The following is a 15543-nucleotide window of genomic DNA, read 5'->3' on the forward strand; positions in this document are numbered from 1 at the left end:
GCATGCACCCAGGACCAGATGACAACTTCAGACCAGAGCTCTTCAAACAGAAAAGTATTGCAGTAAACAGTAAATGTGCAGTAAAAGTATAAAAGTAAAGTAACAGAAATGGTTTTGCTGGACCATTGACAATGATAGCCAACAAAATCCTAGGAGAAGGTGTCTTTCCAGTGTTTGAAGGAAGCTGTTATATGTCCAATTTGAAGCAGGGGACAAGAAAGATTTGAACTGTTATAGACCAATAGCACTTTTAAATATCATAGCAAAGATTTTCGAGAAATGTATCAAATCAAGACTTATTAACTTCCTTAAAAAGAATAATATTCTACCACCAAATCAATATGGCTTTATTAAATCGAACTGTAGTACCAACGACGCAATCCACAATGTCATTTCACAAATAACAGTAAAAATCAACTATGAGGAGAAACCACTGGCAATTTTCTCTGCAAAAAGCTGAGAAAGACCATTTACAAGTTTAAAAAGGCCACCTCGTTATCCGTCAGAACAGCTCTACAATGAGTTAGGTGTGATGGACATAAGACAGCTCTTCTCCTTGGAAATAATTTGCAGACTACAAAAAAATCCGGAAAGCTTTCAACATAGGGACCACAGTCATAACACAAGAAACAGAAACCTATTCTTATTACGAACGTGGCTAGGAAGGCAATATATCAACGACACTTCAACTACCTAGCACCAAAACTCCACAATCTACTTCCTGCACAAATCAAGCCAATAGAAAACCCAAGAAGATTCAAAACTGCCGCTAAGAACGGGATTATTTCAACTGGAAGACATCATATAGAAAACATAATTTCAAACAATATGTGAGCTCACTTACCCAACGTATTTGCAGTTTGCAACCCACCCAGAATCTAAAATTACTACTAACACCTACTCTAGTACATGGGTTTCCCATAGTTGAGTAAGTTAATTTCCAATAGAATTAAATTCCATATTTTTTTATAGACCTATTGTATTGTATATATTTTGTAATTTTTATGTTTTTAATTGCTTATTTGTATTTTTTCAAGGAAATAAAATTTATTTATTATCAATTACACTATAACTATAAAGTAAACTACAACTACACCAATTCTAGTTGTTGAGAATTTTGATTGATAATGACTTCAGAAGTAGGTAGCTGACTTCAGCTATTTTCAAAATTATTATTTTTGCATTGTTGTTAATTGGAATTTGATAATGTTTATCCTAGTTCAGAAACAAATAAAAAACTAAACTTATAACATGAAGTTTGGTGATGTAATAAAATTAGAAAAATGCAAAAATTAATTAACCGAATAAAATAATAGTCAATGAATGTTAAATGTACTAATTGCACGCTTTGTTGGCAAACCTAATTTTAGCCAAGCCATCTCCTTGTGCACCTCAACTAGTATAAAGCTAGATTCCCACTTACCAGTCAGTAAAAGTGACTGACACATTGAAAACCTTATTTTCATTAATTCTACTTGGACGTTTACCACTCAGCAGGGCTGAGTCCCATTCCAATATTGTGACAACAATAATCATCTCACTGTACGAGTCACTTTCACTACCACTGATATGTAGGAATTTAGCTAAATTATTGTTACAATTCAACTTTTCATTTCAAATACACATTATTTAGTCGAACAAAAAATAGTTTTTATCGGACAGCCGATAAGAATACACACATGAAACAAGAATGTCAACATTATAAAATATTGCTACATTAATATAATTTACAGTATAATACAAAAGAGAGTACAGGTACGCTTAGAAAATGAGAAAGACGCTTAGAAAAAGAGAAGACGCTTAGAAAATGATGGGAAGTCTTGGACTTTTGGTGGGCAAGACAACTTTCGGAATTCGGGAAGCTGAGCCGACGGCGTTCCTGAATGCGGGCGCCGCGTTTCGAACTGGCGTAGCTAGGCGGCGCGTGGTGTTGGCGGACGTCTGAGCGCCGCGCTTTGCAGCTGAGCTGTTGTACACTGTTATCTTGGGGATGTTTTGAGAGTTGGCCTTGAGCCGGTGGTCGGGCTTGGCGAGCGGCGTCTTGGGTGAGCTGTGCAGGGGACCCTGACCGTTGCGCGCTCGCAGCACGCGCGTCTGTCCGTAGCCGGAGCTCTGTACAGGCGTTACTACTATTGTGCTACGACATGGTGTACTGGCTTCTTTCGTCAGGTCTTCAAAGTGCTCCTACAGTCAAATCATATTTGAATTTATTTAATTGCCAAGAACAAAATACAACAAATTATAAATAAAAAATAACTACTATGTATGTCTATTGGTTCGAAAATAAAATCACCTAAATTAACTGACTTGAGTGAAGGAGGAATTATAATGTAATAATTAGCCTTGGCTTGAACAAATGTTAGCAGAGAAGCAAATCAGTTATAAATAAGAATAATAACTAATGTGCGAAACGTAGAAAGTCAAAAAAAGAAGAAATATGAAAATAAAAACATAGAAATCTAGTAGGAATGATTAAAAAGAGTAAGCTAGAAAAAACGCAATCCTTATAATATATAAATTATACCAATATAGGGTGTTTCCAAACTACTTTCCAAAATTGTAGGGCATTGTTAGTTCCTGGGTATGAAAAATATCTAAAATATCGGGGGACCAAGCTTCGCTCGGAGTGTAAAAAAGCATGAAAAAATTATTACGAAAGAAGAAATTATAATATATAATTTATAGTTCATACAGAACTATCTAATCACAGTGAATTGAGATCAATTCCCAGAGAAATGCAAAAACTTTTCTCACAAAGCCCCGGTTGCACAAAAGCCGGTTAAATTTTAATACGGAATAATTCTACGTGAACCAAATCAGAGAAGACCATTTCAAAAAGATCGCTTCTCTGATTGCTTCTACTGGAATTGATCAGGATTAAAATTTAACTGGCTTTTGTGCAACCGGCACTAAGTACCTGATTGAATGTTCAACAAAAAGTCATCATTTTATCTCAGTCCCACACACATGCACTCGCTCACTCACTTCAATCATCAACAGACGACGAAATTACCATCTGTTTTTTCAAGGATGAATAATTATTATCCTTTTCATGTCCTTCAGCGAGCTTTCCCAGGGATGAAACCTAGTGCAATCGAATTTTTACATCATAAACCAACTATGTTCCAAATTTCGTGAAAATCGTTAGAGCCGTTTTCGAGATCCGTTGGACATACATAACCAGATAACGATATTATAAAGAAATTGCTCATTTTCAAACTGTCCGAAAGTCGTTAGTTACTCACACAGTCACCATTTCGTTTCTTTCACTATTTTTTCTAAATAATGGCTGAACATACGGAAGTGAAACTTTACAGAATCATTTATAACAACTGGACAGAGCACAAAAAAATTATGAAAATATTAGCTGGCCCGGCGCACTTCGTACCGACGAATAGTTTAATGCATCTTATGACAAACTTTAGCTGGATGCACACCTGAGGAGGCGCGATGCGGCATTTTATTTATATGGATAATTAAGACAGCACAATTATTCGAAACAAAGCAATGTCTTTAGAGCATGTAAGTCATTAACTTGAGGCCGCACTGCTGGATGGTTACACACAGAACAGTCATTCTGTTATCTCATCTCCCAATTAATGGAAAGACTTGAAATTTGGAACTTAACCTAGCTCCGCAGTGCAGGCTGGATGCTTGTCTGACTCGGACTAGGCGCTGAGACAGCAAATAATAGCAGCGTTGGTGGGAATGCGAGCGGCCGAAGTAACATCTTCCACCCAGCAATGGTCGGCGTAGTTCCGCCTAGCGGACAGACGAAAGATCAATCCAGTCGGTTATTTGATCCCTCCAGCCAGGGTCAGCCAAGCAGCCGAGACAATAGAACAATGGAGTGATGGTCTTAATCGCGTTCTTCAGCAGTTTTCTTTCTCACGACTATTTTTATTTTTGTGTGTCAATAATAACTCCAGTCACCAGTAAAAAGTTTCCAGAAACGTGGTTTACTACCATATTAATGACTTTTCATGATGATTTTTAATTATTTAAAAATATTGTTGACATTCTGAGCCTTCAGGCTAAACTTGGGGTCGCTGAGAACGAATCTGCAATCAGAATTTCTCTATCACGAAAAATAACGAAAAAAACCCAGCTGTTGATCTTCCGACAACTGTTAACAGTCATTCTGCAATGCGGCCGAAACACTTCCAAGCCAGACACCCATCTCAAAGGAGAACAACGCCAAGCTGTGAGAAACCATCCTGCACTGCGGTGCTAGGTTTAAGGTCCTTACACTATAAGGATCCGACACGAACAATTTCGATCAAATGCAATTCAAGATGGCAGCTAAAATGGCGAAAATGTTGCCAAAAACAGGGTTTTTCGCGATTTTCTCGAAAACGGCTTTAACGATTTTTATCGAACTTATACCTAAAATAGTCATCGACAAGTCCCACAACTTCCACAAGTCCCATATCTGTAAAAATTTCAGGAGCTCCGCTTCATCTATGCAAAGTTTGATTTAAGATTCCCAATTATCAGGCTTCAGATACAATTTAAACAGAACATTTCAAGTAGAAAAGATTGAGGATGAAAATCTCTACAATTAATGTTAAGTAACATTTTCACCTAAAATTGAAAATAAGCCCGAAATTCGATAAAATGTGATTATTGCAATTGCAAAGTGTTGGCAACAGTTGATTCTATGAAATCATTCAATATGAAGAGATAGCAGATATCGTTTGTCTCCAGCGTTATTGTCCTGACACCAGCTGGCTCAGATCTTTGAATTAGTAGACTTTAGATGCGCGGTAACACTAGCGTCAGGTAATCAATTTTCGTAACGGCAAGGAAAGTTGTGTGAGTGCGCCACACCAGATTTTTAGTCTGGGCGTTTAGAATAAAATACATGGGCGGTTGGTTATGGAGCAGCACGCACTCTTGTCTACTATCACAGCTCAGATTATAACAGCTGATTCTTATTTCTGTGTGTGGCCATCTCAAAAATCTTCTGTAATAAGTACTTTGAAGGACCGTAGGAAAGAGTCCTGAAGTCGGATTATAAATTTGATAGGCTATAAACCTGGTCCTGAACATAACGAACACAACTTAAAAAAATCATCAATTTCGGTGCACACATAAAAAAGTTATTGAATGTCAAAATTTGAGGCTCGATTTTTATTTACATAGATTTTTCAAATTCATAAAACGAAATGGAGGCCGATTGAAATTTTATTTTTTAAATAACAAAAAAAATAATAATTAAAAAACAGTTGATTTTACAAAAAATTACCAATATAACGTTTTTAGTGAATTAAATCACCTCATTTTTCAAGATTGAACGAATATTGAGTGAGATATGGCAGCTTTTACTTTCCTTGCCCTATTACCATAGGTAAGGAAAGTATTGCTTTCCGAAAAAAATTAAGGTACCCCAATTTCTAAATTTCTATACGTTTCAAGGTCCCCTGAGTCCAAAAAGTGGTTTTTGGGTATGTGTGTGTGCGCGTCTGTGTACACGATATCTCATCTCCCAATTAACGGAATGACTTGAAATTTGGAACTTGAGGTACCTACAATATAAGGATCCGACACGAACAATTTCGATCAAATGCAATTCAAGATGGCGACTGAAATGGCAAAAATGTTGTCAAAAACAGGGTTTTTCGCGATTTTCTCAAAAACGGCTCCAACGATTTCAATTAAATTTATACCAAAAATAGTAATTGATAAGCTCTATCAACTGCCACAAGTCTCATATCTGTAAAAATTTCAGGAGCTCCACCCCATCTATGCAAAGTTTGATTTTAGATTCCCAATTATCAGGCTTCAGATAAAATTCAAACAAAAAAATTGAGTGGAAAAGATCAAGCATGAAAATCTCTACAATTAATGTTCAGTAACATTTTCACCTAAAATTGAAAATAAGCACGAAATTCGAGAAAATGTTATTATTTCAATTACAAACTGTTGATTCTATTAAATGATTCACTATGAAGAGATAGCAGACCTCGTATGTCTCCAGCGTTATTGTCCTGTCACCAGCTGGCTCAGATCTTTGTTTATAAGTAGACTTGAGATGCGCGTGCACACTAGCGTCAGGTGATCAATTTTCATAACGGCAAGGAAAGTTGTGTGAGTGCGCCACACCAGATTTTTGTAGGAAGTTTGGAAACACTCTGCATATTAAAATAATTAGGGGAAATTTATCACAGCAACTGTGAGCGTTATATTGAAGCAATTTACATGCGATTTGTAACATGAAAAACTAGCGATCTTGTCATGCAGGTTATACAGTAGGGTACCGATTATCCGGATTAATCAATTGATGCATGACAGTATCCTGGTAACTGATAATCCAGATAATCGACTTTACCCTAGCTCTCAAGTGTAGTCCTAATAAAAACTTTGTATTCTGGACTATAATACTTGGTGGGACGTGTTAAGGTGCGTACAGATATACGCGCCTAGAACATGAGCAATTCACTTTTAATCAGCTGATTATATCTGTATTTTTACAGAAACGGTAAGATACAGATATAAAAAGCTTGGCATCAGCTGATTAAAAGTGAATTGCTCATGTTCGCGGCGCGTAGATCTGTACGCACCTTTATATTTAATATGACTAGACATTCACTCATCTTTCATTCAAATTCTAGTTTAGACACTATGTTGTGTAGCTTAAATCTTCTATTTATTAGAATATTGTACTGTACCCTGATTGCGGAGGACAATTAGCCACTTGAAATATGGAATAGGTTGGGTTTTTAGGGGATTTCAATTTTTTACATCACTCAGCGGACATCCGGGATAATCGGTGCTTTATACTGTATTAGAACTTGCAGAGCTTTTAAACAAGACAGTTAAACATTTTTTAATGTGTTGATTTAATAACTAGGTACATAATTTCAAGTGCGGTTTTTATCGTGTAAGAACATAGAATCGTTTAAAAATCATGAGGGTTTAGTAAATTAAAACTGAAAACATAGACCAAACACATCAATCAAAGTGAATGAAAAGATATCGAAGGCCAGGCAGCCTTGATGTTCATCATGAAGCCACTAATTGGCTTAAGTGGTCCAATGTCGCCAAAAAGACAATAAAACTGATCTTGTATCATCTTGAAAGAGCTTGACTTCAAATGAAGAATGGGCTAGATAACAAGAGAGAAGGGTAGCAAATTAAAGAACCTGGCAACTGGCATGTCACTACTATCTAAGCCTAGTTGAGGTGCGTTAATGAAAGTTACCTTCTGCTATTCCCAGTTCACAAAAGATCACTAATGGGATTACTAATCATAATAGGTTCCAATAAAATACGGTCGTTGAATGATACGTTTTTAAATAGAATTTATTTGTAATATAGTATATTTCGCACCTAGAGCAGAAAATGAGATTTTTCCAGCTCGGAATCGGTTTTCAAGTCCGAGGCCGTAGGCCGAGGACTAGAAAAGATTGAGAGCTGGAAAAACATTTTTGCCCGTGGTGCGAACGATATTTTTCGCCACACTACAGGTATTGCTGACAAAATAAATAAAGAATACTCGTTAAGCTATCGTACCTATCTCTTGATTTTAGTGGTAGAAGATTTGCAGTCAGGATTTCAGATTCTTTTAAAATTTCACTTGGAATACCACAGTCATCTTCAAGCATTTTTGTAAATTCGGAATGCACTAATCAACAATAAATAATTGAATAAAACTGGTTGCGAAGCGAATTAGTTTGATTCGAAACTGGAACTGAAATCATGGCGACTTCAGCTGATGATGAAAGTGGACACTCGCCCGATCTAGCGGAAGACTTATTAACTACTTCCATGAGCGGCTGGAAAGAGACAACTTTCTGGCCTAGACCGGAAAAGAAACCTTTTCTGACGTCGTCTGCAAACAAGGTCTTTCAGATATACGTAGGGACTGGAAAACAGCTGCTTTCTGTGCAGTGTGGCGAAAATAATATTTTGTGACCAGTTAATTAATATAAAGGACATTGGAACGAATGCATACCTGGAACAGTGAATACGTTGATGAAGTAGACACGTTGGAAGGCGTCATAGCCTTCACATTTTGGCGTCCTGGACGTACCTGAAATATACATGAGAATGAATTGAAAGTATTCATTTATATCATCATTTAACGTGAGAAATGAGTTGCTTGACTTTCCAATTTTATAAATCAATTAATCACCATACCGAGCGTAATGTGAGTTAATAGCGATATTGCCTTCAATTATTGATAACTCATTGAATGATTGCAATTTATTGATACTAAGAACTTCATAAGAATCACAAGATGATTGTAATTTCAGAAGAGGAGATTAAAAGGTGGTAGAAGCTTATTAGGTAGAACAAAACGTACTTCATTATACTTCAATTTGATTTTTTTCCTTTTAAATATTGAAACATATTTGCGATTTTAGCTTCATGATCTGCTTTGTCAAACTTAAGTTCTGCCTTCTCTTGGAACTCTACATTCATTCCAACACATTACGGTATGATCACATTGGATGAGTGTATGTGTAAGTGCATGCGTGATCATGCATGACCAAACACGTAGATGAGAAACAAAATCTGGAAAGAGCAATAGAAACACTTACACACGTGCCCTACGGGCACTGCCCTTGCTGGTGGCGTTCAGTGTGAGCAGCTACAGATAAATCACAACGTGTTCCAATGATTCTTTCCAGATTTTGTTCCTCGGTTCATGCATTTGCTCATACACGCATCCAATGTGATTATACACTCGCGATGAATAGTATATTCATTTATCATGGTCTAATAAAAATGCCTCTATAGAAGGCAGTGGCAAGGCAGAGAATCGGCAACGCTGTTGTCCTATCTTTCTCAACTACCATTATAACGTGGACCTTACTATAAATTTATTCATGTTTAGTTCACATCTATTTCTAGAGGCTGTTTTAATACAGTCTATGGAATGTGCAGATCAATGAGCAATATATTTCTGTAAGTTGGAACAGTTAACAATTTATCAAAACTTAAAGATAACTCTGAAAACCTGTAGTTAGAGTCAATGCATTTTACAGTTTTTTTTAAATTAGTTTTAAAAACGCATGCACTAAGAAGTTTAAAAATTAAAAGAATTGAAAAATATACAATCACCAGCAAATCGAAAGGAAACAAAAAATGCATCTTGATTTGCCAAATTTACAGAGATATTTCAAATGTTCATTATTTGTGTTTATTATATAAAATGAATCAACAAATTTCAAATAATATTAACATAACGCCATTTGAAAGACAAAACGTAACCTCCATAACCTTCCTTTTACCTTAAAAATCTAACTGAACAGAACCTTTTGGGTTATGTTCATGCAATAGACAAATTGAAACTCGTAGTTCTGAGAAACTCCTATTTTTACGTCAATAATACCATTGGATCATTTATTTCTCGTTGAGGAATATTTGCTAAGAAGCTGAAGAAGTTTTTCAAATTACTCGTCACAGTAGGGCTTTGATGAGAGCAATAACAAATTGAGATATTCAAGTTTATACAGCATTGAATTCTCTACAGTTTGATGTATAATTTCTCAATTTTACGCATTTCCTTGCAAAAGTTGGATCAGTTTTATTATCAAGTGCGAAATATTCACTTTTGCAACAGACGAAGGAATTTGTAGGGAATTTTTAGAACCCAATTTTTGCAGCTTTGTTAGGACTAGTTAGGAGGTAAACCTATCAAAAGTCCCATCCCTACCCCTAGTGTTAGAGGGATGAGGGTGGTTTAAAAGTTACATTTTTCATTGCAAAAGTGAAGATTTTATACTAAAAAAGATTTTTTACCCTTCGATTAGTATTTATTATTTTGATGCATTGTTGGAGAGTTATGAGCTCTGAAAGTGCAAGAAGTTGGATGAAAACCTGTGTGATGGTTGATTATAACGATGGAATTCATTGTTCTCAAAATAAAAGGGTGTAGGCAAAAAATGTAAAAAAGAAGCAACTTTTAAATCACCCTCATCACTCTACCACTAGGGGTAGGGATGGGGACTTTTGATAGGTTCACCTCCTAACTGGTCCCAACAAAGATGCAAAGTTAAAAATTGGGTTCCAAACATTCCCTACAAATTCCATCGTTAATTGTTCTATTGTATCAAGAGTAAATATTCTACACTTAGAACTGCTGCAACGGTCATAAGGAAATGCGTAAAATAGTAAAATTATACATTAAATTTGAGAAAATTCAATGCTCTTTAAGCTCTATAATCATAATGAATTTTTCCATCAAAGTAAAAAGGTACGAGGTCAAAACGAGCAAGAGATTGGAGGAAAACGTGTTTTTTCAAAAATGTTTCACCTTAAGGCTATCAAGTATATGGAAAAAGTTGTCAGATAGATGTAAGAAATTTTGTACTGAATGTCCGTAAGACGCATAATTTTCGAGACATATGGGTAAACCCGAAAATTGGGAGGCCTACTTTCAAACCACCCACACCATCTTAGCACAGGAAGTAGGGATGGGGGCTTTTAATATGATTAACTCTTTATTACCCGAAACAGAGCTATGGGGTTAAAAATTGTCGTCCAAACTTGTCACTCTATAACCCGTCATTGACGACTATAAAAGCAGATGACGATACGTTATAGAATTTACGTAGATAGAATATAAGATGTGCTATAAAATGTGCTTACTTCAATTTAAGATACTAACTAGAGTTGATTCCACAACTACAGAACACAATGAATCTATAATAAATTATAAATGGGATTTTCTATACTTGGCCTTATAATTCACGAGTTGAATAATTATTGTGACCTGCTTTACTAGTTTTTGCGATGATTATCCGACAGAGTGTAGATCAGTAGATGCTCATACCAGAATAAGAATAAGCCAGTATGCTACTACCTTATAGACGATTTCATGTATGTGACTTACAAATTTGCGTCAACCTAACAATAACCGTTCAGGTTTTTTGGGGTTTCGGTGTTAATTTTTGCATAACCTGAAGACAGAAAGAGAAACTTGAAGTAAAAAGTATGACGACGCTTGAAGAGTTCTTATATCTAGAAGGATGCTACAAATAGTTTTATTGTCAAGTTGAAATTTTAGATGAATAAATCCTTTCTTGTGTTAGCTATCACAATACACATAATATAAACAGTATTTTACAATCCAATTGGATCTATTGAATAAATCCAGGTGTTATTTTCATTGTTTTTTAATGTTGAGTGAGTGAGAGAAAACTGTGTACATAAATGTGAGATTATGATAAGGAGAGGAAGGCCAACAGCAGTGGAGAGATCTTAGGAGTACATTAAATGTTAAATAAAGTTGCAGAGTCGTGCTATTAATTTTTTAAACAAATGAATGTTCCGTTATCCTTTAAAAATGAATAAGAATGAACCCGGATGAAAATATTATTTACTACCATCATACCTGCTAAGATAGGATAGATCTGTTTGCAGATATAACGTCATAACTGAAAACACATAGAATTACTGTAATTGAAAACAATAAATTTATATGAATTTATAAACAAAATGGTATTGAAGGATTTTTTAAAAATCTGATTATGAGTTAATAGATTCTACCCAAGAATTAGAATAAGATAAAAGAAAGTTTGCTGATTGATGTGATTTCTGGTTTTTATCAACTTGAAATTCTAATCAACAGAGAAATAACGACGGGTCTTTACAATCATCGTGAAAAGATATTATAGTACAAAAGTAGGTAGGCTACTGTAGTGATTCAAAATTCAAAAATAGCAAACTTAAAACACTAAATTTTCCCTAATCCATATACTTGAAACTAAATAAACCTATTCAGTTCATTTAATACTGTATAACACAGAAATTCATCCAAAAAAGTAAATAAATAAGGATAATATTAACAATCGCTCAAATCACTACAATGTGCTCTACTCCAAATCACTTGAGATGAATCAACTTCAAGTCTACTTCAAAACGAATAGGAGACTAAGAAAACGTCTATTTAAATTATTTACATACGTTACACCACAAGTGCTCTACTGTAAACCACTTGAGAAACATCGAATCATATCTTTCGTTATATAACATGATGTTATATAACAAGTAATATAACATGATGTGTACATAAAATGGGTGCGATGTGAACTGGATCTAATTTCTAGTCTGGACTGATACTTTTTTCTTTATTGTGGATGATGCCCATATGAGCGTTCTGCTTGTGCGTGGATAATGGGAATTATGAGATGATCAATGACATCCAAGTCTATTCCATGGGATTCCAACCCGCGACCAGGTAGCACTAGCAGACTGAAGGGCGCAACGCCTTAAGCCCCGCACACACACATCACCTATCAGATTATCGGTACTTGACAAACATCATCTGTTTAATATAATTTATAAGGGTAGAATATAATACGAACAAAAATTGATGTGTGTGTGTGTGTGTGTGTGTGCGGGGCTTTAGTCAACTCGGCTATCTGGCCTGCTAAAAGTTGTAGTAAAAGACTGACTGCTAAGTTAATCAATTGAACAAGTTGTGCATATAAATTTTAATTTTTTGTTTTTATACTTTTAGCAATAAAGTCAAATACAAAAAATTAGGGTCTATTAAAAAGCGAATATGATTAAGGGTGGAATTGAAATCTATATCGGTTACAAAGAGTTAGCAACAGGCCAGCTATTGAAAAATAAGAACAATAACGGGCCAAATTAATATCTATATCGATTGTGAACGGTTACAAATTGAATTTAGTTGATATATCAGCCAAAAATAGCAATAATTTTAAAATCTAGCAATAATGGGTGAATATATAATCTGAGACTGTGTACGGCTACAAAGTATAATTAGCAACAGGCCAAACTCTCAAGCTAACTAGTGATTGAGATATCATATTATACAGCAGGCGCAAGCTCTCAAGGTGTCAACCAACAACCAACTGCAACCAGTCCAGGCAGATGCCATTTTGAAAACGTGACAAACCTTTTTGGATGAGGCGGCACTTTTGTCAGTGCTGCACGAACTTAGTGAGTAAGTGTGAATGGACGTGTTGCTTGCCACTTTGCAAACTTTGCTTACGTTGGTACGACTGCTGCTGCTGCTCGGTGGTAGCTTACGCTTCCTCATCATCAGGGGCGTGCCCATGTTGGCGGCAGGCTGTGCCACTCCTACGGTCTTCGCCACTTTCTGTATGTCACAAACGAAAAAACGCAAAATAGCACATATACAATATAATTCCAAAGTGAGCTACAGTACACACCAATCATATCAAAAACATCATCATATCCATAGAATAGACTTGAAAATAAGATATAAAACACCAATAGTATGTAAGCAAACATCTAAAAAATGCAACTTTTGAAACACCCCCTAGCACAAGGGGTAGGGATGGGGACTTTTGATATGTTTACCAAACTCGTCCCAACAAAGCTGCAAAGTCAAAAATTGTGTTTGAAACATTCCCTCCAAATCCCTTTGTCAAGAATTCACACTCAACACTAAAACTGCTGCAACAGTCGTGGGGTAAAGCGTAAACTTGTGAAATTATACATCAAATCGAAGAAAATTTGATGCTCTACAAGCTCATAATCAGTATGGACATTTTCCATCGATTTTTAAATGTTAAAAAAAAAATTGGAGGAAAACTTTTTCAAAAATGTTACATCTTCAAGAGCGGATTTCAAGAAAACTATAAAAAATATAGAGAGCGTTGTTAGTTCAATATTATAGGAAATGATGTAAGCTTCAATTTTGAATGGGATAGTCATGTACGTAAGATGCTTAGTTTTCTAGTTATATGCGAGAAACTAAAAAATGGTACCTTTGAACCACACCCTCATCCCTTAGCACAGGGGGTAGGGGTCGAGACTTTTTTAAATGTTCACCTCAAGAAATAAATAATTGAATAGTTAGCTAAAAATAACCGCACAAGTTTCAACTTATGCTAGCAGAGCCACAATATGGATATCACTTAGAGTATTTTGACCTTTAAAAACACTATATACATAATATTGCACTTGAAAATAAGATCACATGATATTCTATCCATATTTATTTTGTATCTTCATTGCATCATGTCTAATGTAGTGGTATCTCAATTGAACTAATCACACAGAAAGCGGCCAGCTGTCCATATCCCTATAGTTCCGCAGGAACTTGGAACGCCTGACCGCTAACTGTGTGCACACACCCTTTATAATCAGGCTACATGGGCCCTCAGGTGAGCAATTCCCCACAAACAAAACTCTATACGAATAAAAGAGAGTAATGACAGCAAATCGGTTATCTTACCAAAGCAATGGGATATCGTGTATGATTTTTATCGTGATCCTTAGTTACTTTCTAATAAATAAGTCAGTTACTGTACAACATAACATACGTACCCTGGCCGTCTTTTTAGCATCTCTGTTCTGATGCACCTCTTGCCATTCCTCTTCCATCTCGAGACGGAGATCCTTGCCAAAAATAAGGAACGGCTCGCCTTCTGTGGCCTCAAATTCATCTAATTTTGCTTTCAGTTTCGTCTCAAGAGCCGGCATTTCACGCTGCAATTTCTTGCGAGCTTTCTCCTCCTTGAGCAGCAGACATCCGCGGTTGAATAGCCGGTTAGAGTCTTTGGCCGACTCTTCCAGTTCGCGAAACTTCTCAAACATAATTCTCCGTTCCTCGTTCATCTGGTAGATATGTTCGTATTTCATATAGAATCCTCGCACCTTCTCCAACTCCATTTCCAAGATCTCGAGCAAATCCTCGGTGAGCCGTGTCTCGTGAAAGTGACGGAAAGAGGCTCTCTGCACATCGGAGAAGCAGCATTTGTCCCACCACGACTGCAATTCTTCTTTCACTTTTGAGACATAAATCTTCAAGTTTGCACGCTTCAATTCTTCACATCGATTCACTTCATTTCTCAACTGGAAATAAAATAAACAAATTCTAGTATACTGTAATGAAATGATAGCAACTGTAACTGCTATACTGCTTAATACAGTAATAGTAGGTTTAGATACAACACGGGGGTGATCCACCAACTTACAGGGTTACTGATTGGAATGCCGTTGGCGCTGCCTTGTTGTCGAACTGATTGGGGCTGTGTGACTGATGTAAGGGATGATGTTGATTATTCTACTAATACTTTCATTAGCGTTGTCAAATCAGCCATAGAAAGTAATACACGGACCAAACCAGTAACAGCCAAAAACAGAAAAATAAAACCTTGGATAACTCAGAGCCTTGTTAATTCTATTAGATTCCGAGACAGATTAATGTTCAATATTCAATTGCGTCAGCAATACCGCACTTATAGGAACATTTTACATTCAACAATCAGAAATGCAAAAACAAACTACTTTAAGGAAAAAATTAATAGTGCAGGAGGAAATCCTAAAAAGTTTTGGTCAGTGGTAAATGAGTTGGCATGCAGGCCAGGTGTGGCTGGGGGATTCCCCCTGGCACAGTTTCACGGGGATGGGGTGCCGTTAGAGTCGGACATCAAGCGAATTAGTAATTCATTCAATAATTTATTTTCTAATGTTGGAGCTCGTTTGGCGGGTACGATTCCGGAGCGTGGTCCACTATTGGTGAGTGATGTAGATCATTCTACCAATGTGACTTTCGAGTTGCAACCTGTGACACGGCTTGACATTTACAAA

The 15543-nt window shown here is 36.2% G+C and overlaps 1 protein-coding gene across 3 annotated transcripts in view; it reads right to left on the reverse strand.

Annotated features, from left to right (window-relative positions):
- Nucleotides 1-1195: 1195 nt before the first annotated feature.
- Nucleotides 1196-15543, reverse strand: part of LOC111051544 (protein regulator of cytokinesis 1) — a 33736-nt gene continuing 19388 nt past the window's right edge. The window contains exons 7-10 of one of the 3 annotated variants that reach the window (XM_022338075.2): nucleotides 14278-14805; nucleotides 12878-13081; nucleotides 7958-8035; nucleotides 1196-2184 (exon numbers count right to left, since the gene is read on the reverse strand). In XM_022338075.2, coding sequence (XP_022193767.2) covers nucleotides 1801-2184; nucleotides 7958-8035; nucleotides 12878-13081; nucleotides 14278-14805 — 1194 coding nt within the window. In that variant the 3' untranslated portion in view covers nucleotides 1196-1800. Of the gene's footprint in view, nucleotides 2185-7956; nucleotides 8036-11344; nucleotides 11388-12877; nucleotides 13082-14277; nucleotides 14806-15543 lie in introns of those variants that run through there. The other 2 variants (XM_039435343.1, XM_039435349.1) reach the window with 2 other exon arrangements.

Source organism: Nilaparvata lugens, chromosome 1, assembly GCF_014356525.2.
Source record: "Nilaparvata lugens isolate BPH chromosome 1, ASM1435652v1, whole genome shotgun sequence".
NCBI lineage: Eukaryota > Metazoa > Arthropoda > Insecta > Hemiptera > Delphacidae > Nilaparvata > Nilaparvata lugens.